General features: G+C 36.4%; 2 protein-coding genes across 6 annotated transcripts in view; one reads left to right on the top strand and one right to left on the bottom strand.

The window, feature by feature from the left end:
* SOS1 (SOS Ras/Rac guanine nucleotide exchange factor 1) overlaps positions 1–21,953 on the bottom strand; it is a 144,602-nt gene that overhangs the window by 11,756 nt on the left and 110,893 nt on the right. For all 3 annotated transcript variants that reach the window (XM_034952969.3, XM_003817632.6, XM_008970879.5), the window contains exons 11-20: positions 21,387–21,468; positions 20,489–20,611; positions 20,082–20,185; positions 18,740–18,962; positions 17,199–17,318; positions 13,646–13,808; positions 13,027–13,144; positions 3,975–4,147; positions 3,644–3,760; positions 1,800–2,064 (exon numbers count right to left, since the gene is read on the bottom strand). In XM_034952969.3, coding sequence (XP_034808860.1) covers positions 1,800–2,064; positions 3,644–3,760; positions 3,975–4,147; positions 13,027–13,144; positions 13,646–13,808; positions 17,199–17,318; positions 18,740–18,962; positions 20,082–20,185; positions 20,489–20,611; positions 21,387–21,468 — 1,488 coding nt within the window. The remainder of the gene's footprint in view (positions 1–1,799; positions 2,065–3,643; positions 3,761–3,974; positions 4,148–13,026; positions 13,145–13,645; positions 13,809–17,198; positions 17,319–18,739; positions 18,963–20,081; positions 20,186–20,488; positions 20,612–21,386; positions 21,469–21,953) is intronic.
* Positions 1–21,953, top strand: part of ARHGEF33 (Rho guanine nucleotide exchange factor 33) — a 141,504-nt gene that overhangs the window by 103,738 nt on the left and 15,813 nt on the right. The gene's annotated exons all lie outside the window — the stretch shown is intronic.

The following is a 21,953-nucleotide window of genomic DNA, read 5'->3' as shown; positions in this document are numbered from 1 at the left end:
AATTTTTTTATTTTTTAGGAGAGATGGGGTCTTGCTATGTTGCCCAGGCTGGTCTCAAAGTCCTGGCCTCATGTGATTTTTCCCACCTTGGCCTTCCAAAGTGTTGAAATTACAGGTGTGAGTCACCATGCCCAGCCCAAATATACTTTAGATGGCCCAAAGACAACAAAGACTACTGGGTAACTACAGATGTATGTATACTACAGGAATAAACAAATAGGATTCTGGAACAAATTTCAAAATAATATACTACCAAAGAATTATTTTAAGTATATTTTTAGTTACATTTCTTCCAACTGAGAGAATCTTAAAAATCGAATTTGACCCCCAGAAGGCACAGAAAAAGTATTTTGTCTTAAATCAGAAAGCTAATTAGCAGACTGGGATGACAAACCAGAAATTCTAACTTCGAGGTTAGTGCTTCTCAACCTCCTCCCCCATAATAATGTCATGCTGCCTCTAGTATTAGATTCTAGTATGTCAAATTAGGGGGAACTTGATTAGCACATCGAGCTAAGATAGCCAACGGTAAGGGCATGTGGAAATGGTCATGAAAGAGTTAAAGGTGACTGGATTGAAGTTTTGATTTAATAACGAACAAATGAAAAAGGGTTCTTAGAAGAGCTTTAAAGTTTCACATGAAATTAATTTAAAAAATTATTGGTGATCTAGATTGAAAAGGTAGCCTTTCAAAAGGTGAGCTGTACAGTCCGGCAACCACTAGCCACATGTGATTATTGAGCACCTGACTGTGGCTTGTCTGAACTGAGATGTGCTGTAAGTGTAAAATGCACGCTGGATTTTAAAGATTTAGAACAAAAGGAATGTAAAATATCTCAATCATAAATTTTTATATTGATTTCATGTTGAAATGACAATATTTCTGATATACTGGGTTAAATAAAATGTATTAAAGTTATTTTTGCTTTTCCTAATGTGGCTAACTAGACAATTGAAGTTATACATGTGGCTCACATATTTCTATAGGACAGTGCTGGTCTAGAAATAAGAGATGGATAAGCAGTAGTGTGCAGTCTGTGAGATTTGTTTCGCTGCACTGAAAAGCACAGATAGTGTATTAGCAGCCATTATATACCATCAGGGGATCACTGGGTAGACGAAAAGGGCTTAAATCTGATACATTGCAAAATTAAAAGCTACTAAAGAATTTGGTGGAGAGTAGATGGTGTACCCTGACTAGTATTCAAATACATGTTAAGTATCCTTTATCTGAAATGCTTGGGACCAAAAGTGTTCTGGACTTCTGAATATTACATCATACTTACTGGTTTAGCATCCCTAATTGAAAAATCTCAAAACTTCCAATGAGCATTTCCTTTGAGCATCATGTTGACACTCAAAAAGTTTTGGGTTTTAGAACATTTTGGATTTTGGATTTTTGGATGAGGGATATTCAGCCTGTATAATAATTTTGGAGCCAGGCAGCATTTGAAACATGGGACTAAAATTACTTGCAGATTTTAAGACTGATCTTTGTCTCCTCTGGATAAGAGGAATGCATTTGAAAAGCTCAAATGAAATTTAAGCTGCCAATTTTACCACTAGGCCTTTCATTAACGTATAATAAATTTAAAGAGGGCTGTTCCAGCAGATTTTTTAGAAATTTCAAGTTGGTGGAGTTTAGAATTTGTCTTATATTTTTATAATGTTATCTTTTGAAATGGCATTTGACTTAACTACAAGTTCACACATACACAAAAATAACAGAGATTCTTTTTTACCTCTAGCATGTATAGTACTAACAAATACCTTAATGCACTTAGAATTTTTGCACCTACTTGAGTGAAAAGGGCTCGAATGATCGGAATCAAATACACTGCAAACATCTGTGGTACTGGAAGCACCAGAAGCAGGCGGAGGTGTTAACGGTGTTCTTGGAGAATTTGGTGCAGATGCTGTACTTTCTGTTTCACTTTCAGGGATCCTACTATAACTAATTTTCCTTGGCTCCTGCTGCAGAGGTGTGGGATGCCTCATGGTACCTGGTCTTGGGTTTGATGGACGAACACCAGGAGATTTTAGGGGATAGCTATATTTTTTTGGCTGTAGACATATCAAAAGAAACACAATACTTTAAACACTGTAGTAGAAAGGAAGGTTTTTCTATATGTGCCTGGTAAAATTCAGCTAATATACAGGAAAATCATAAATCACTAATAAGGACATAATTATTCAAATAAAAGTAGAACATTTAAAGCATTAACATTCTGTTTTGCTAAAGCCCTGGTATCTAAATTGTTAAAGAATGCATTTCTTTAAATAACTAAGTTTTAGTCCTATAAATACTAGAGTATTTGTTATTTTAATACATTTGGGTAGAAGTTTTTCTAAAATGTATTGTATATTTCCCTGGTTTTTAAAACAGACTATTTTGAGCAAATTTAACCTTGTTGAAAAGCCAGGATCATCACTGTGAATTACAATACCTTCCTATTCTGTAATACAGTGATGCCATCAGGACCATTTGAGATATTTACGAATACATTAAATTGCCCAATTTTCATTTGTGTATGTATGTTGGTTTTATTGCATTTTCCTTGCAAAATGATCATTTCTCAGTGAGTGCTTCATTGGATCAGATTATATACCTATTTCTAATTTTCTATTTTTAATCCATCTTATTAAAAACTGAACAAGGGCTTGAGAAATTTTGCTGTCAGGCAATTGCATACACTTTAATTAAAAGACATTATGTGATTTATCTTGGTCACTTAGAAGCCATCTATGTTTAATTCAGGATTCTTGACTTTTTTTTTTTTTGAGACGAGTCTTGCTCTGTCTCCCAGGCTGGAGCTGGATAGCCATGGCACGATCTTGGCTCACTGCAACCTCCGCCTCCCGGGTTCAAGTGATTCTTCTGCCTCAGCCTCCCAAGTGGCTGGGACTACAGGCTCCCGCCACCATGTCTGGCTAAGTTTTGTATTTCATTAGAGACAGGGTTTTCACCATGTTGGCCAGGCTGGTCTCAAACTCCTGACCTCAGATGATCCACCCACCTCAGCTTCCCAAAGTGTTGGGATTACAGGCACGAGCCACCGCGCCTGGCAGACTTTTGACTTTTTTATGAACAAGAGAGTACATAGTCAAATCAGTGAGTTGGTGATTCTATTCATAAATTTGGCTGGGCACTGACAAGTAACAAAAAACAATGGAAACTTTATTTTCCCAAGAAAGTATTGTTAGCAAAACTTGGTATTTTATGGCTCATGATTCATGGTTGAAAGTTCTAATAAGTCATTACTTTTAAAATGTCATAAGTAGATATTTTATTACAAGTGAATTAGTATAAATTCATTAAAATTCCTGTCTTTAAAATCTTAACATTTTTGGGGGTAAAAAAAATTAAAAACTTACATAATATTTGCTCAATTTCATCATCTTTGATATCAGGGTTTACTCAAATTAATATTAACATTCATTTATTTGGAAGGAAGTGGGATATTCCTGGACATAATTATTAAGTACTTTTTCATTACTTTTAACTATCACATGTATACTTCATCCCTGAATACCTTTATGGAAAACTATATAACACATATGGTAGTAATGACATCACCAGATGTAGATGACAACTGAAAAAAGTATATAAATGTAAAAGAAATACAAATATACAAATGCTTACAAATCTTGGGAGAGGCTTAGGGTTTCGTGGTTCTATTTCTAGGGATTTGTTGAAAAGATAATCTGTAAATTCCTTCTCCATGCTATTTCCCATCGGATTCAAGTTTTCAAAGAACCTCTAAAATAAATGCAAAGAAAAAATTATTAATATTCAAAATTATAAATTCAGTTTGAAATTCATGGAAAGTTAAGAAAACATTTAATACAAGTAAATTTGAATTATTTCTTTTAAGGTTTATTTTACTTTTTCTCCCCTATAAAATAAACCTGCCTTTTATTAAGTAGTTTATAAACTTAATCAGAAGTATGAATCTTTAAATAATTCAACTTACTTTGATATCTGATTCTACTCGTAAACAGTAAGGCTGATTTTGGTACTGCTGGATCTCTCCTGTTATTTCTGCTACTTTCCTCCTTTTGCTAAAGTTTATAAGCTCTTTTCCATGTCTTTTTAGGACCTCAGGGTTGCCTTCTTCTGTTTTCAAGATATTAGTGAGATAAATTCCTAGAAGATAAATGGAATGATTTCAAGGATAAAGAAGGAAAATGCAAGTTTTTTTCTGTTTCATTAATTGTGGGTATATTACACTGTACCATCTCAGTTGCCAAAACAAAAGAACCAAGGCTCAGATTTCCATGATATGAAAACAGCAGCTTAAGAGAAAGTATCTGTGAAAGACTTAAATTTTATAAACATCCAAGAAAAAGGGAGGGAGACCAAGTTTAATAAAATTAATAGATTTGTTAGGAAGAATAATCAATTTTCCATACCCCCTCCAAGCCATTGTTATTTTATATAAATCACAGTTTTGTTAAAGGAACTTTAAGAATAACTTCGTCACTAATGACACATCATTTTTGGCAAACAGGAAAAATACTAAATTCAGAGGATCATAGTTTCTGCTTAGTCAGCTCTGACGGCCACACAAGAGGTTGTTATGATTTGCAATTGAGAAGTAGTACTATTTGGATAGGCTTACTCATGGAAATGTGGAAGGTTTTGCAAGCCTGTCAAATGTGGGACTGCATACGATTTATGTAAATTCTGGTCTTCAATAGTTTGTAGACTTAGTGGCAACCTAGTAATTGATTTCCTGTTTCCCCATCACTACAGCTGTACACTGGACGAGGAGGAGAATGAACAAAATAACAGGCACTTTCTATTCTAGCATAAAGGCTCTGGAACCAGTTCTGCTGCTTTCTCTGTGTGTGATCTTATTTTTTTTTATATTTTATATTTTATATTTTTTGAGATGGAGTCTCACTCTGTCTCCCAGGCTAGAGTGCAATGGCACGATCTTGGCTCACTGCAACCTCCTCTTCCTGGGTTCAAGCGATTCTCCTGTCTCAGCCTCCTGAGTAGCTGGGATTACAGGCATGTGCCACCACACCCAGCTAATTTTTGTATTTTTTAGTAGAGACGGGGTTTCACCATGTTGGCCAGGCTGGTCTCAAACTCCTGACCTCAGGTGATCCACCCACCTTGGCCTCCCAAAGTGCTGGGATTACAAGCGTGAGTCACCGCGAGCAGCCTGAGTGTGTGATCTTGTGCAAATTGCTTAATTAGTCTCTCTGTGCCTCAGTTTTTCTCATCTGTAAAATGAGGACAGGAGGGTTGCTGTGAGAAACAAATGAGTGAATATATGTATGAGCTTAGAATAGAGCCTGACGAAAGTTAAGTATTAATTAGCCGTGGTTGTGATCGTTGATGCTGTTGTTGCATCTTGCCCTAATATTCTTATGCTTCTACCTTTTTCCCTAAAGTACTGATTACAATGCTTTGAGGAGAAAAAAGATCCTGAGTTCGTTCACTCCCCACATGTGTACGGATTCTCTGCTGTAAGCCAAGTCCTGCATTAGGTAGTGCAGGTACAAAGATGAGAAAGACCTCCAGCAGTCCAGTGCTTAAGGCATTCCTGACCTCAGGGATCCAGAGCTTTGAACTGTTGGCTACTACAGTATAATTTGCTAAGCGCTACATACTAGGAGGTGCTATGTTAGTAGTAATGCATAAGATGCTATGAGAGCAAAAAGGAGGTATTCCAAACTCTGTCTTGAGCTGGGAGGACTAGAAAAAGCATCACAGATGAGATAATGCTTAGAATAAGTCCCCAAAAATGAGAAGTGTAATGAGTAGAATAAGGTAGAAGAGCAGTCTAAGCAAAGCAGCAGTGTGTATAAAGGCATTGATTCATGATGAAGCTTGCTTGAAAGGCATACTTAGAGATAATTTGCTCTTTAGTATGGCTAGACCATAGGGGTTTGGTGTGTGGGGTAGAGGAAGAGTGGCAGGATATGAGGATAGACATAGGCAAGGGCTGGGTTTGTACTTCTAAATGCTTTTGTGGTAGAGGCATACACCACAGAAATCTTTGGCCACATCCTTGGAAAGATAAAAGGATCCAAATCAATATTGAACAGATCAGCAATAATGAAATCTGACATCAATGCCTGTTTGGTTTTTAAAAGGATCCAGTTATTAAGTGCATTAGTTACTTGGTTATTTCTCAGCACCTGGGCTATGCCTGATGATACATTCATAAGACAAAGTGACTGTGTGTTCTAGTAAGCACAGGCTTTTTTATTTTCACATCTGCCTGTCATTTGGCTTTTATTTTCAGCCATTTATACTGTCCTCTACACAAGTTGCATGATCCACTCAGCTCAGTGTTCAGTCTGACAAACACGTCCATAAGAGTATGCATGCTCAATGGCAGCCCAAATCAACCTTCCATATTGGTCACAAACTGATGGCCCATCTGTGAAGAGTTTGTGGGTATTAGCACTTGGACTGGGTCATGAAGTGCCTTTTGTCAAATAGCTTAACTTTTATCTAGGAGATAATTAGGGAATTAGAAGGATTTTGTTTGCATTCTAGAAGGATTACTCTAGTTGTACTATGAAGCCAGGTGGGTTGGAAGGAGTTAAGACCAGTAACATGAAGAGCAGTTAGTAGGCTAACAATAGTCCTGGTGAGATGATGAGGGCTGCCCTAGTGTCTATGGGGATAATGGGGAGTGGATAAATATTTAAGAGGTAGACTCCCCAAGAACTGATTAACTGGTTTGGGGAGGAAATGGGGGCAGTGGGAATGAAGACTCACAGCTTTGTTCTTGAAAGCACACTTGAATGAAGTTGTGAAAATGCTTATAAGTAGCACTTTGGTACAGTTTGGGATGAAATTTGGAAATTATTTTATGCCTAACTGATGGCTAGCTAAAAGAACAAATGATCACAGCAGTGGTGTCCAAACTTTGATCTTACACTGCATCAGTAAAAAATATTTAAGCACATATCCTTGCTTTCTCCCTATATACACATATATAGTTTAATAAAAACATAGCATATATGTATGTATGTATAACATAAACCTGAGAATTATATATTAGTAAAGCTTAGGGTTTTTTTTCATGTTTTAAAAAATATATAAAAAGAAAGTCTAGTTGTTCCTGTACTTCAGTATATCATTTAACATACCCTACCTCTGGAGGCAGCTCTTCTAGGGAAAGAGAAAACAGAGCATTATGACAAAGAAGAGGGCTGAGGTTTCACCTTTTTTGCTGATGTCTTTCCCATCCTTCCCAGGATAAAGTAGCTGCTTAGGATTCTAGGCTTCTCTGGCATTTGTCCACACTTCAATCTACACTTTTCTACAATACAGTGTTATACTTACTACACAGTGCTGTGACTTATTTCTCTGCTCTTTCAAGGGAACAGAAACTATGGAACTATATCTTATTTGTCTATTCTTAGCATGTAGCCCTGGGCATAACACATAGAGGCATTCAGCAAATGTTTTTGATTGAATGAAAGAAGTATATTATTTCAAAATAGAAGAGAGACATTTAAAAGATAGGCCAGGATATGAGAATCAATTCTAAAATAGCTGGAAAGCAAGAATGGAGACAAGGCAAATTTACACATAACAGAAGGAGGACACAAGATCAGAGCTGTGTAAAAGCAAAGGGCAAAGCCAATGTTAAAGGCTTGGATGTTTGATGACAAACCTGATTAAGGTACATCCTCCTTTTACCTTAGAAAAAATTCTATTTTTGAAACAGAGTCTCGCCTTGTCACCCAGGCTGGAGTATAGTGGTGCGATCTTGGCTTACTACAACCTCTGCCTCCTGGCAGGTTCAAGCAATTCTTGTGCCTCTGCCTCCCGAGTAAGCTGGGACTACAGGAATGCACCACCATGCCTGGCTAACTTTTGTATTTTTAGTAGGGATGGGGTTTTGCCATGTTGGCCAGGCTGGTCTTGAACTCCTGGCCCTAAGCAATTCGCTCACCTCAACCTCTCAAAGTGCTGGGATTACAGGCTTGAGCCACTGCGCCCAGCTGAAAAAATTCATTTCTTAGCCCACCTATCCATTCTCCTATCAGTAGAATATTTTAGTTTATGGAGAAAAACTGTGTTATAGCCCTGAAACATCTGGCAGAGCTTTGGAATGAGTAACTGCCCTACTTTTATTCTTTAAATGGTGGTTGTGCCAGCAAAAGATGGGAATAATGCTGGTAAAATATTAGAGGAAATATCAGCTACTATCCCTGACCCTCCCCCAAAGAAGGGGTTTGAAAACCAGTATCCAGAATTTAGGAAAAGAATCTGGAAGGAGTTTCTATAAACTACCATATAGACAGGATGGAATTCAGAAGCAGCAATAACATCTGGCTTTACCCACCGGATCAGAACTGTATGAAAGGCTGTCTAACTCCAGAGACTGGTAACTTTTAGCTTAAGAATAGCACAGATAGGGCACCAAAACTGACCAGGGTCAGTTGTAGATAAACTACCTTAAAGGAGCAGAGGCTCAGTAACTAGGAAGATGAGCAAGAAGAAAGGGGTACGAAGGCTGGCAGATGGGCTGCACCTATTAAACTTTGTGTGCCTATCAAACTACCTACATGTTTGTATTCACTCCATAAATCACACAGCTCACCTTAAAACACCTTATGAAATCATACTCTAAAGTAGGTCTGAAACTTCCTTCTTTCACTTAAGAACATGTTATGGCCAGGCACAGTGGCTCACGCCTGTAATCCCAGCACTTTGGGAGGCTGAGGCAGGTGGATCACCTGAGGTCAGGAGTTTGAGACCAGCCTGGCCAACATGGTGAAACCTTGTCTCTAGTAAAAATACAAAAATTAGCCGGGTGTGGTGGTGGGTGCCTGTAATACCAGCTACTTGGGAGGCTGAGGCAGGAGAATCGCTTGAACCTGGGAGGCAGAGGTTGCAGTGAGCCGAGATCGTGCCATTACACTCCAGCCTGGGCAACAAAAGTGAAACTGTCTCAAAAAAAAAGAGAACATGTTATGAAGATCAGTTAAGTTTATAAAGATCTGAGAGAGGACTTTGGACAGTTTCAGTTTGTATAAATAAATACCAACCATTAGGATGTTACAGGAGCAGGGGCCAAATAGTGAGTCAGTGAATGGGTCCTGAGGTTTCTTTTCATGTCTGTGTACCGGAGACCACGGGATATCATGAGTAGCATGACTATAAGCTAGGTGAGCAGACTGACTGTGTATTTTTCACTTTTCTAAGCACCTGACGTAGTCCTGGTACTTAGTAGGTATTCAAGAAATATACGTTGACAGATTGACATAACGTCAGATATATCCAGAGCCTTTCCAGTTCCTCTTAAACGAACTGGTAATATCTTTAAGCAAAAACATATAGGCTTTAATATTTTACCAGGAAGAGAAGATCAATGAATTCAATATTTTTATCAAGAATGTAGAGGGTAAGGCTGGGTATGGTGGCTCACACCTGTAATCCTAGAACTTTGGGAGGCCAAGGCAGGTGGATCTCTTGAGCTCAGGAGTTCGAGACCAGCCTGGGCAACCTGGTGAAACCCTGTATCTACAAAAAAAAAAAAAAATTAGCCAGGCATAGTGGTTTGTGCCTGTAGTTCCTCCTACTTGGGGGATTGAGGCGGGATGACTGCTTGAGCCCATGAGGTGGAGGATGCAGTGAGCCAAGATGGTGCCACTGTACTCTCTAGCCTGGGTGATAGAGTGAGACCTTGTATCAAAAAAAAAAAAAAAAAAAAAGAACGTAGGGGTAGGGGAAAAGTCCTCAGGAAAACTAGGAATTAATAATGATTTTCTTTAAACCTCATAAAATCAGCAGATAATTAGAGACCTTATCTTTTTGGAGAAAAAGTAAATTAAAGCAAGTAAGTAAAAACAGAAATGAGAAAGATATATTACAAATAGGGGTAATTAAAAAAAGTTTGTAGATATAAATTGAAGGCTAGTATTTTTAAAATAATGAAATGAAGCAATTCTGTAGCAAGAAGGATGCTTTCTTAAAAGGATAAAAACCATCTAATCAAGCAAGTAGTAAAATTATACTTTATCCCTGCTAAAACTGAGTTTAAAACAAGCTGCTTATTTCTGCCATTATTTTTAAAGCTTTGTTTGGGAAGTTAATGACCAATTATGTAAGGCGTAACACAGAAATAAGGTCAAAGGAAGAGACACTGTATCATATTTTGTAAACATGATTAAATATTTAGAAAACCCAAGGAAATTAAAAATTCTTGGAATTAAAGGTAACTTAATGAATACCATTCAAACCAAAAATACCCAGGAAAAATAATAAGGGGAAATGCTAAATATAATAAATGTTCTTTACAAATTAATTGACAGATTGTTCCAGTTACATTTGGGGGCATCCCCCCCACTCAAACTTATAAAGTTCATTTGGAAAAATAAACAGGCAAAATTGGCCAAAAAAAAAGGACTGAAGAAACCCTGAAGAACCAACTTTATCATCTGTGAAAACACTATATAAAGCAGGGTTTCTCTGTCTCAGCACTGCTGACTTTTTGGACTGGATACTTATTGGCTGTGGGGAAGTGTCCTATGCATTGCAGGATGTTAACAATATCTCTATCCTCTACCCACTAGATGCCTGTAGCACCATCCCAATTAGGACAATTAAAAAAAAAATTGTCTCCAGGCATTGCTAAATGCTCCCTAGGGGGGCAAAAACTGCCCCCTGCTGAGAATCACTGATTATAAAGTGACAGTCCTTAAAACTGTGGCAGGGGTATAGGAAGTCAGTGAGATACAATACATATTAAAGAAGGAGGTCCCTGGCCAGGTGCGGTGGCTCAAGCCTGTAATCCCAGCACTTTGGGAGGCCAAGGCGGGCGGATCATGAAGTCGGGAGATCAAGACCATCTTGGCTAACACAGTGAAACCCTGTCTCTACTAAAAATACAAAAAGAAATTAGCTGGGTGTGGTGGTGGGCGCCTGTAGTCCCAGCTACTTGGGAGGCTGAGGCAGGAGAATGGCGTGAACCCGGGAGGCGGAGCTTGCAGTGAGCCGAGATGGCAGCTACTGCATTCCAGCCTGGGTGACAGAGCAAGACTCTGTGTCAAAAAAAAAAAAAGGAAGTCCCATATGTAAACAGGGAAAAAGTAGAATCATTCAATAAACCTGGATTAACAAATAAATAATTTGGGTGGGGAAATAAATTTGAGTATTTCATAAGATATCAAAGATACTTCAGTTTGATATTAGAGTTAAATATAATTTTGAAAGTCATAAAAAAGCTAGAAGAAAATATGATTATTACTAGATTATATGAACTTTCTAAGGTTAGAAACAATAGAAACCAGAATGAGAAAGGACAGATGGTAGAATTTAAAACTAATACATGTCAATGAATAAAAAGTACAAGGCAGATTGTTTGCAGGAGATACGAAAGATGACATGGACAAGAGGAAATGCAAATATTAAAGAATGTATGAAAAAAAATCCACAGTAATCAAAGAATGGAAATTATTGCAACAAATAGCTTAGTAGTTGTAATAACAGAAATGAAAAAAAAAAGTATCCAAAATTGGAAACCATGGGATGAAATTTGCTTTGTCATACACTTGATGGCAGCATAATTGTCATACACTTCTCATGGCAGCCTTTCAGAAAGCAACTTAAAATCACATATCAACAGTTTAAAAATGGACACCTTTTAACCTATGTATAGTAGTCCCTCCCTTATCCAAAGGTGATATGTTCCAGGATCCCCAGTGGATACCTGAAACTATAGGTAGTACTAAACCCTATACATACATATACACATACATACATACCTATGAGCTTAATTTATAAATTAGGCACAGTAAGATTAAAAATAGCTAAAAGTTATATGAATGTGGTCTTTCTCTCCCAAAATATCTCATGTTTTTGGACCGAAGCTGACCATGGATAACTGAAACCGTGGAAAGTGAAACCGTGGAGATGGGAGCACTACTGTAATTCCTCCTCTGGTTATTTGTCTCAAGAAGATATTTTCAAATACAGAAAAATAGTATAAATGAAAATGTGAATCAGAAAATTATTTGGAAAGCAAAAAAGCTGGAAACAATGTGTCCAATCACAGGGTAATGGTTAAAACAAATTGTCCAACTTTATGGAATATTATGCAGCCATTATAAATAATTAAGATTATTTAATAAAATACAAAAATATAAGATATGATAAGTGAATAACGTTAATATGCACATCATACAATTACAATTATATACAATGTGCACAGCAAAAAGATTAGAAGTAAATACAAAAATGGTTGCTATAAAGCCCAAACAATAAAATGTGGGAAAATATATTAAAAGTATCAGGACATAACATTGTTATATGCAGTGGAATTTAAAACTATATAAAAAATATAGATGAGCAAAAGGCTAGAAGAAACTATAGCACATACTAAAGAGACTATAGAGAGATCATAATTTCTATAAGCATTCAAAAGAAGGATCATCAGAGCATATACTCAGGCAGAGAAAAGATGAGAGTAGGAAAGAGATATTGAATACATGAAAATAAAGGAAATAAAGAACGGAAAAAGATAGAGGAACCTACAGAAAGGGAGATTCAGGTGGTAGATTCAGTCCTAAAAAGGAAGGAAAAGGTACTTCCTTCCTCTGATGCAGAAGGGGAAAAATAGGAGAGGATGAAGAGAATAAAATTTTGATGTGCCAGAAGTGTGGGCCCAAAGGCACAGCAGGCACACTATGATTTTTAGCCATGTGAAACTGTTTACAAAAATGATTATAAATATAGTTGAGTTTGGCTATGCCTCTGCTGTATTTAGTTTATTAAAATGCAATTAAAAAGGCTTTTATAAATATAAAAACACAAGTATTATATAATATCTAATGGCTGCCTAAGATGAAAATAGAAAATGAAATGTATATTAGACTTCACCTTAAGTCTTAATGAGAAAAATTCTAAAGGGCTTCAGGTGCTAAATATTGATCAAACAAGTATTTTCTGCTGGCATATTACACATGTAATTATTCAGTCATTTAATGAAATAAGTGTTTTGTTTTATCCAGAAATGCAATAAAAATTCAGAAAGAAATACTTACCAAAGAAAGGCACACATGGTGGATTAATAGACCTGAGTTTTGCCAAATATTTCTTATAGTGATCTTCACTCAATTCATGAGCTTCTTCTAAAATTTTCTTCTGGCGACTTGGTATTTGCTATAAGGAAAAAAAATAGGCATAAGTTTACAAAAGGAATCAAAGGTCTTGTCAAAAAAAATACTAGGCTAACAGAAACGCCCAAATACAACAGTATCAATTTGATTTTATGACTGTAACATTGCTTCAAATATTGCTTCAAATAAATTATCTTCATAGACCTCAGTATAAACTTGAAGTGTGTGTGTGTGTGAGAGAGATCTAGTTTATCATGTCATTCCTTACACAATTATGTGAACATTTAATTGTACATTATCTTACAAATTAAGTGCCGAAAGTTTTTTCTTCTAGCTTAGGCTGGGACCTGTGAATACATTTTAATAGGAATGCTTAAATTTTAAAAAGCAACCAATTCATTACAAAACTTAGATAATTCAGTCTTTTAATCTACTACTGAAAAGACAAACGAGACATTTAAAAATTAAAGATAATAATTGTTAAAAATCTAATTTTTGTAATAGGGAATGAAAGTTCATTTTAAAAACACATGTAGAAACCTACCTCAAATGTGTGGTCTAGTCTGTAAACAGGTGATGAATTCATAGCACTGACAACCTCAAGGACACCATTAAAGTTGTTCAACTCTTGAAAGACTTGTAGAATCTCAATAATTCGACTCACCACAGCTACTCTTTCTTCTAAATTTTCAGTTTCTACAATACATCTGGGAATAAAAAAAAAAGTGAACTAAAGGTTTTAGAGTTTTTCCAATAAAGTTATAGCTTAAAGAATTTAGTAAATAAAATAATGTAGAGAGTAGGGGGGTGGCTATAGTATAACTACTGTAGAGAAGACACATTCAGGGTGACTGATAGAAGGAAGGCAGTGCCTCCAGTCAGGCATACTGCTCTCTCCTGTCTTCTAGACTGGTACAGTCAAACAATCATTTTCCTACTATATTTGGTGCATCCTCTATTAGCATCAGAATTAACTGGTGAGGCCACTATCTTGTGGAATGTATGTAGGTCTTTGTGAGGTCTTTGTGATGTGGGTGTATTCTAGTAGAATTCAAGAATTCTGTTGTGTTCTATTCTTCATCTAATTGCAAGATTTTAGTGATTAATGCTCAATTTCTTTCTTTCATATATTATTGGCTACATACATTTCTAGGAACAGCTCTGTTCCTATGTTTCCTACATTTCTAGGAACAGCATTAAATGTAATGGCAAAAACTGCAATTACTTTTGCACCAACCTAATATATAATTGCATTGAGATTCTGGACTTGTGGTATGATAGTATGAGGAGCTTCACTGAGTGAAACTGGTAAAAATTATTAAAACACACATACACACAAACACACACATGCACACGCACACACACACATTTAAAGTCTCTAGTAATGGCCCTGAGAGCAAATGGCAAAAGAAACATCTATTCAGGAAGATCTACAAAAATTTGGTAAGAGAGGGGAGAGAGTCTGTGGTGTTTGAACCAAGACTGGTCCCTCCCTTCTTTCTCCCAGCTCAGTGAGGGTGAACTGAGCATCTACTCCAGATTCCTGCAGTCAAGAACACCTAGCTCCCAGCGAGGTGCAGGAGCAGGACTTCAGTTTTCTCATCCTGTCCCTGCTGCCTGTTGCTGAGGCCAAGTCCCAGTTGAGTGCAGCTGAGAAGTGGGAATACCCTTTTTTGCCCAACTTCCACTTATGGAATGGAGACTCTACCTCGGGTGTGATGTTTTGAGCATACTGAGAAAAGACCCCTTCCTCTGGTTCCTGAGGGCATGGTTCCATGCCAGAAGAGGCAGGTAAGAAGACCTCAGGCTGCAGTAGCATCCGTCTGCCACTCTACCTGCTCAACCAAGCACTTAGCTCCTAGGGCAGAAGTGTCACTCAGAGAAAAGCTTGCCATTGTTCCCCAGCCCCAGAGCCCTGTTTCAAACAGATAGCTCCTAATTTCTTGTCATTTGCAACAAAGTATAAAGTAGTTTAAATTTAATGGTGCCCTTAGGAACAGTGGAAATTGTGGTGAAAGGCAATGGGGAAGAGATTTGTGGATCTAATGAAGATACACCCTAGACTGTAGGCAGAGTAGTTTGCAGGAGACAACTAGGAAATAAGACGGCTGAGAGGAGCCCTCCTGGGGTCAGAACAAGTATCAAACAGAAATCTCAGAAACCATTCCTTCAAAGGAGCCACAATTTGATTGCATTATTTTGTATAGCATTTATGCCACCAGAAAATTGTTGAAAACATCAGAGCAATCAGCTGGCAAATTGTGGAGTTTCATAGCTGGGTGTGTGTGGTCAGGTAAGGAGTGGATGAGACTTTCCAGTACTACTGCCATGCAATAAGAAGCCCTGGAAAGGGGGCTGGGGAAGGAGGAGCAGTACTCAGAGTTGCTACACTATATTATCTGAAATGTCAGGTTTCCAGCAAAAACAGATGAGGTATGCAAACAAATAGGAAAGTATGACTCTTACAAGGGGTGGGGGTGGGGCAGAGGGGGTGGAAGGAACAGAAACTGCCTGTGAGAGCAACCAAATGTCAGATTTAACAACAGTAACAAAAAGATTTCTAAGTAGCCATTATGAATACGGTCACAGAATTAAAGGAAAGCATGAAAAAGAAGGAAAGGAAGGTATTGATGACAATGTGCATCGAAGAGAGGATATCATTAAAGAGATAGAAACTATAAAAAGGAACCAAAGGGAAATTCTGGAATTAAAAAGTACAATAACTGAAATAAAAAACTTACTGGATAAGCTCAATAGTATATTTGAACTGAAAAAAAAATACTAACTTGAAGATAGAGCCATTGTTCAAAAACGAAGGTAAAATAAAGATTTTCCCAGATAAACAAAAACTGAGAGAATTTGTTGCTAGCCCACCCTCCAGAAGAAATACTAAAGGAAGTTCTTCAGGCTGAAAAGCAAGTGATCCCAGATGGTAATTCGAATCCACACAAAGACCATCAGTAAAGGTAATTGTGTAATTATTAAAGACATTTTGTAAATGCGTATTTTTTTCTCATTTCTTCTCATAACTGACTTAAACAACTGTATAAAATAATATAAACATTGTTGAATTTATTCACATAGAAATGTAATATATTTGTAATATGTTGCCAATAATACACAAAGAAGTTGGGTGAGAGCAAAGCTTTAATGGGCTAAGAGGATGATGACAAATGGTAAAGTAATAACTGTAACAATGTATTGTTTGATTTGCATCATTAATAAGATGTAATATGTATTACAGTACCACAAAAAAAAGGGAGAAAGGGAATAGAGCTACATAGGAGTAATATTTCATATGTCACTGGTATTAAGCTACTATAAGTCTGAAGCTGATTCTGATAAGACGTGTATGGTAAACTGTAAGGCAACCAGGCAACCACTAAAAGGACCTCAAAAAAAGTTAATGAAAAAAATTAATGCTACATTAGAAAAACATTCAACATTTTCTAATGACAAATATTATCATTTTCATCAACACTCAATGCAAAAGAAAGGAGGAATAGAGGAAAAAGACATGAGACATATAGAAATAAAATTGCATTGGTCAGGAGCGATGGCTCACGCCTGTAATCCCAGCACTTTGGGAGGCCAAGAGGGGTGGATCACTTGAGGTCAGGAGTTCAAGACCAGCCTGGCCAACGTGATGAAACCCCATCTCTACTAAAAATACAAAAATTAGCTGGGTGTGGTGGTGTGCGTCTGTAGTTGCAGCTACTCAGGAGGCTGAGGCCTGAGAATTGCTTGAACCCGGAAGGTGGAGGTTGCAGTGAGCTGAGATCACACCACTGCACTCCAGCCTGGGCAACAGAGCCAGACTCTGTCTCAAAAAAAAAAAAAAAAAGAAAAAGAAAAAAAGAAAATTAAAATTAGGTGAGTGTGATATCACACACTTGTAATCCTGGCTACTCTGGAGGCTGAGGTGGGAGGATCGCTTGAGCCTGGGAGGTGGAGGTTTCAGTGGGCCGATGTGCCACTGCACTCCAGCCTATGTGACAGAGCAAAAGTCCGTCTCAAAAAAAACAAACAAAAAAATTGCATTGAAATTCATAACATAGCTGACAGCTATAAAATATAAGAATGCTAGGAATACTTACTTCTCAAACCACAGAGTGAGGTTGGTGGTATGTCGAATCATTTTCAGAAGATTAGGAGAGTTAATTTCTTTGTCTTCTTTTGTCCACACACTTCCAACTAATTCTGATGGCTGTACAGCTCTAAAATCATCAATACATAATTCTACATGACACTTTTTTCTCTAATATAGACATTGTTTTATTAAGTAAAGGAGACAAATAAAAACTAAACTCTCATATGAACTTTCCTCTTATACCAACAGAAAGGTCTGTGAAAACAAGGTATAACAAAAAAGTGTAATTATGCATATTTCCTTATGCATTTTTTTTAAACTTCTTTTTTTTTTTTTTTTTTTTTGAGATGGAGTTCCACTCTTGTTGTGCAGGCTGGAGTACAATGGCATGATCTTGGCTCACTGCAACCTCCGCCTCCCAGGTTCAAGTGATTCTCCTGCCTGAGCCTCTTGGGTAGCTGGGATTACAGGCGCCCGTCACCACGCCTGGCTAATTTTTTGTGTTTTTAGTAGAGACAAGGTTTCACCATGTTGGCCAGGCTGGTCTCGAACTCCTGACCTTGGATGATCCACCCGCCTTGGCCTCCCAAAATGCTGGGATTACAGGAGTGAGCCACAATGCCCAGCCTTTAAAAACTATTTTTATGGAAATACCTATGTACTTTTAGCGTTGCTTTATAGTAGCATTTTGCTTTGGGCAAGGTTGAGACTCCTCCATAATATCTTTCCCAGCACTTATAAACATTATTAATAAATTAGGGTGACAAAGTAGACATTTAAGTAATGATATCTGTTATAATCAGTTCAAAGAGGGTACAGTAATCAGTGCATTCACACATCTTTTTTTTTTCTTTTGGTCTAAAGGAGGAGAGGAAAAAAACCTACCACAAAAGGGTCCTAGGAAATAAAATAGATTCTAACACTGTAATTTTCAGAAATATGATTTTTAGTGGGAGATCTATAAATTTAGCTCATTTTCTCATTTAGTTATTAAAAAGTGAATAATTTAAGATTCTAAGTAGTCTCCATTTAAAATCAGAAGGACATTTTTGAGATAATTACATCAATGTAGTATGATAAACTAAAAAAGACTATAATGGCTGTAAGTTCACAATAAAGCAGTAGCTAACATTTATTGAGCCCTTACTTTGTGCTAGGTAATGTACATATATTGACTTGCAAACCTCAAAACAGCCCCAGGAGTAGGTACTATCAGTAGCCCCATTTTACTCTTGAGGAAAATAAGGGGCAGAAGGATAAAGTCACACAAGGAGGTTAAAGTTGCCCAGGGCCAGCAATTGGTAAAGCCAGGATTTGAACCTAGCCTTACCAACTAGGGGTGAACACAGAAAGACAGAAGGTGTAAATTCAGCTAGAGGGACCAGGGGAGTAAAAGAACAGGAACTGCCTGCCTGGCCTTATTACTAGACACTTCATGTAATATTTCAGTTAAGTCTTATGAAAACCCTATAAGGCAGAAATCAGTATTTCATTTTAAAAGTTAACTCTTTTGAAATGATTTTTCAACTTGAATGTTAAATTACATACCGGTATAGATCTGATTCAAGTAAAGTGAGTTGTCGAGCAATTTCTATTGGGTGTAAGGTGAGCAGGTCAAAAGTCTCTATGTGCCCAGGTCTGCTTATATGCCACTCAACTGTGGGAGGTGAACTCTGAAATGTAATATTATGACCTGGTCCATTGTCTCTTGCAATTTTTTTCCTTTGGATTATTTTAGTGATGGATTCAACCCATTTTTTCATTGCTTTACCTGCAATACATTATATTTTAAATAACATTTAAATATTCTTTATTTAATATTTTATATTTTAAAAATGGTTTAAAATCACACAGATGACACCTGAATGTATCTTTGCTATAAAAAGTTCAAATGATCAAAATGAAAAATGCAAGTTCTCCTTTTCCATTTCCCGGTCCCCAGTCCTAATCTTATTCTTCTCCATTTGGGTAACCACTGTTAATAGCCTGGTATGTATTCTTCCAGATCCTTTCCAAATAAAATTAGAAAGTACTTAATTTGTAGAGATTGTCCATCCCATTGTTCTGATCTTCAGTTTAATGTATTATTTTATAATCCTCCAAGAAAAGGTATATCTTATGTAAATCACAAGATTTATAAGGATAGATTATACACAATATTCATCTAATTAACACTGCATTTTATAAACCAATAAATATCAGTGCCAGAGGACTGATTCCTTCATTTTTAGTGTGAGTTTTGATGTGGCTCTGTTTTATATTGTACATGAAAGTACTATTATTTAACTATTTTCTGATTATCATTTAGAGCATACAAAGGAAATAAAAATAAGTTTGTCTAAGACATCCTTAGAGCCATACACTCACGTAATCTTTAAAACTAGAAGGAAAACCTTAGAGATCAACAAACCTAGCTCCTTATGTTATTGATAAGAAAACTGAAGTCTAAAGAATCTAAGTGATTTTGCCCAAAGTCACGTATCTGATTAGTGGCAGTGTTAGACACGGACTCTCAATTTAATCCACTCTGCTTCCTCTCTGATTCTATTTGCCTGTGGCCCACTCGACCTCCATCAGTGGTGTTATAATGGCACAACGTAATTCCCAAATGCCCTCATACTTTGGGATATATATGAAGACTTGGCTTAATCAACTCTAAAATAATCAGTAAGTTGAGTCACTAAATGAAAATACATTGGATCAACAGGGTGACTGTTGAGCAATTTGCAGGTCTAAATGCTATTTGATGAAAATTTTTAACTTTTTGAAATGGTTATGCTGGTACTATTATAAACATCTTACATTACTGAGCCCCAATGACATCAATTGATAGTCACCGTGTTGGTAGTTTTATTACATATAAAACTAGGCACCTAAAAAAAAAACATACCTCTTACTGTTCCAATAAATTCTTCCATTCGTTGCAAAAGATATGCATCTCTTTCAAAATCATAGAAGTGGTGCTCTACCCAGTGCCGACATACATTTAATACTCTATGGCATTAACACAGAATTGAATTACATGGGAATCAAACATAAATGTTTATCACAATGCACAGTACAATACAAACGAAAATGCAGTAACTCTTACCAAATTAATCTTATCAGTGTGCTTAACACTTCCAAAATTCTATGTTAAGGCTTATACTATAATTTCAGATAACTGCTCTAATTAGTAAATTTAATTTACTAATTTTATTGTCACCCCTCTCCTTGTTTGGGAAAGGTCCTTATATACTTCAACATTGAAACGAAAGTTTGATAAAGACTTATTTACTTCATTTATTTAATGCTTACCGCAGTTGCACAGGCTGTATATATTCTTTTCTAAATCTTTTCAGTTCTGCACTCAAGGGTTGATCTCCATTCTCTATAGCTATGCGATCAGCTTCTGTTGGCTCAGGCTCTGGAATTTCAAACCTAACATAAAATAGAACAAATTAATGAAAAGACTAATTATATCGAGTTATACAAATAGAAAACCACAAACGTTTTCACCAGTCAGCAAAATCAAGAGAATACTGTAAAAAATTACTGAAGATATGCATATCAGTGTAAACAAGTGAGACTCCTATAGTATTAAAGGCTAATAAAATTATTTAAAAAATTTTAAAAGAAATTAGTACTTGCCAATATAGATAAAACTAACTACAAACAAAATAAAGAATACATGCAAATTCTAAAAATAAATGTGACTATAAAGTTACGGGACTGATATTCATTTTTGGTCTGTGGAATTACTCTAAATCAGGTGACATAATCACTGTTAAGGGTAATTCCAGAAAAACTGACTGCTCTTTGTTTGGGTACATGAAATATTTTCCTTCCATCACAGTATTTGTTCACTGACAAGTTCCATTTTACTCAACATGAAGTATGTTTGAAAACTTACTTAGAACATCTAACTCATCAGAATTTGAATTTCTTGACTCTATAAGTTTTATATAGATCTTTAGTTCTGTAAATTTGAAATTTCAAATACTGAGTTTTCACATACAAAAAAGAATATTTTTGTATTGAAATAATAAAAGCTAACATTATTATAAAATAAATGTTCATCTAAGAGATTTTATTTATTGAAAAAGTGCTTGTGAAGTATATTTTAAAGCTCATCTGACATTTCTGAAAAAGATCTTAGCTCAATCTCTTTTTTAACAAAAAATAATGAATTTAAATATTTTTTAAATGGACAGACCTTTCTATTATAAGACTCAGTAGTTCTTGAGGTTTGCAAAAGGATCTGTATGTTGTAAGAAATGTCCGAACAAAATTGGGATCTAAGAAGAAAAAGGAAAAATACCTTATTAAACTCTTTGATTCAAAATGATTAAAACTGTTATGTACATTTTCAAAATAGATCAAATAGTCAAGTTTAAAAGTTCCAAAATGTTTTGCCAAGTAGAAGGCTTTGGACTTGGTAATGCACTGCTAGCTTAGTGCCTCCTAAATTAGTGGTGATATTAAAACTTTACATCAACTTATTTCTTGCCCTCTGCACACTGACAAGATGATCTTAAACTCATCGGCCACAGGAATGAGCAAGAAAGAAAAGCAAAGATAAAGCAGGGAACCAGGCTCCCCTCCCACCTGCTACCAGGATCTCAAAGTATCACCAGTTGGTTTATCCCCCTTATAAAGAGAAAGGCCACAGCAATAACCCATTACTTTTCCTTACATCAAGATGAGTTTATCTAGGATGACTTATCTAGCTTTCTTTAAATCATGTTAACAGAGCATGCAACTGGAAATTGGAACTTATAAA

The sequence above is a fragment of the Pan paniscus genome, chromosome 12, assembly GCF_029289425.2.
Source record: "Pan paniscus chromosome 12, NHGRI_mPanPan1-v2.0_pri, whole genome shotgun sequence".
NCBI classification, from domain to species: domain Eukaryota; kingdom Metazoa; phylum Chordata; class Mammalia; order Primates; family Hominidae; genus Pan; species Pan paniscus.
The sequence above is the reverse complement of the archived record's forward strand: the minus strand, read 5'-3'. Positions and strand labels throughout refer to the sequence as shown.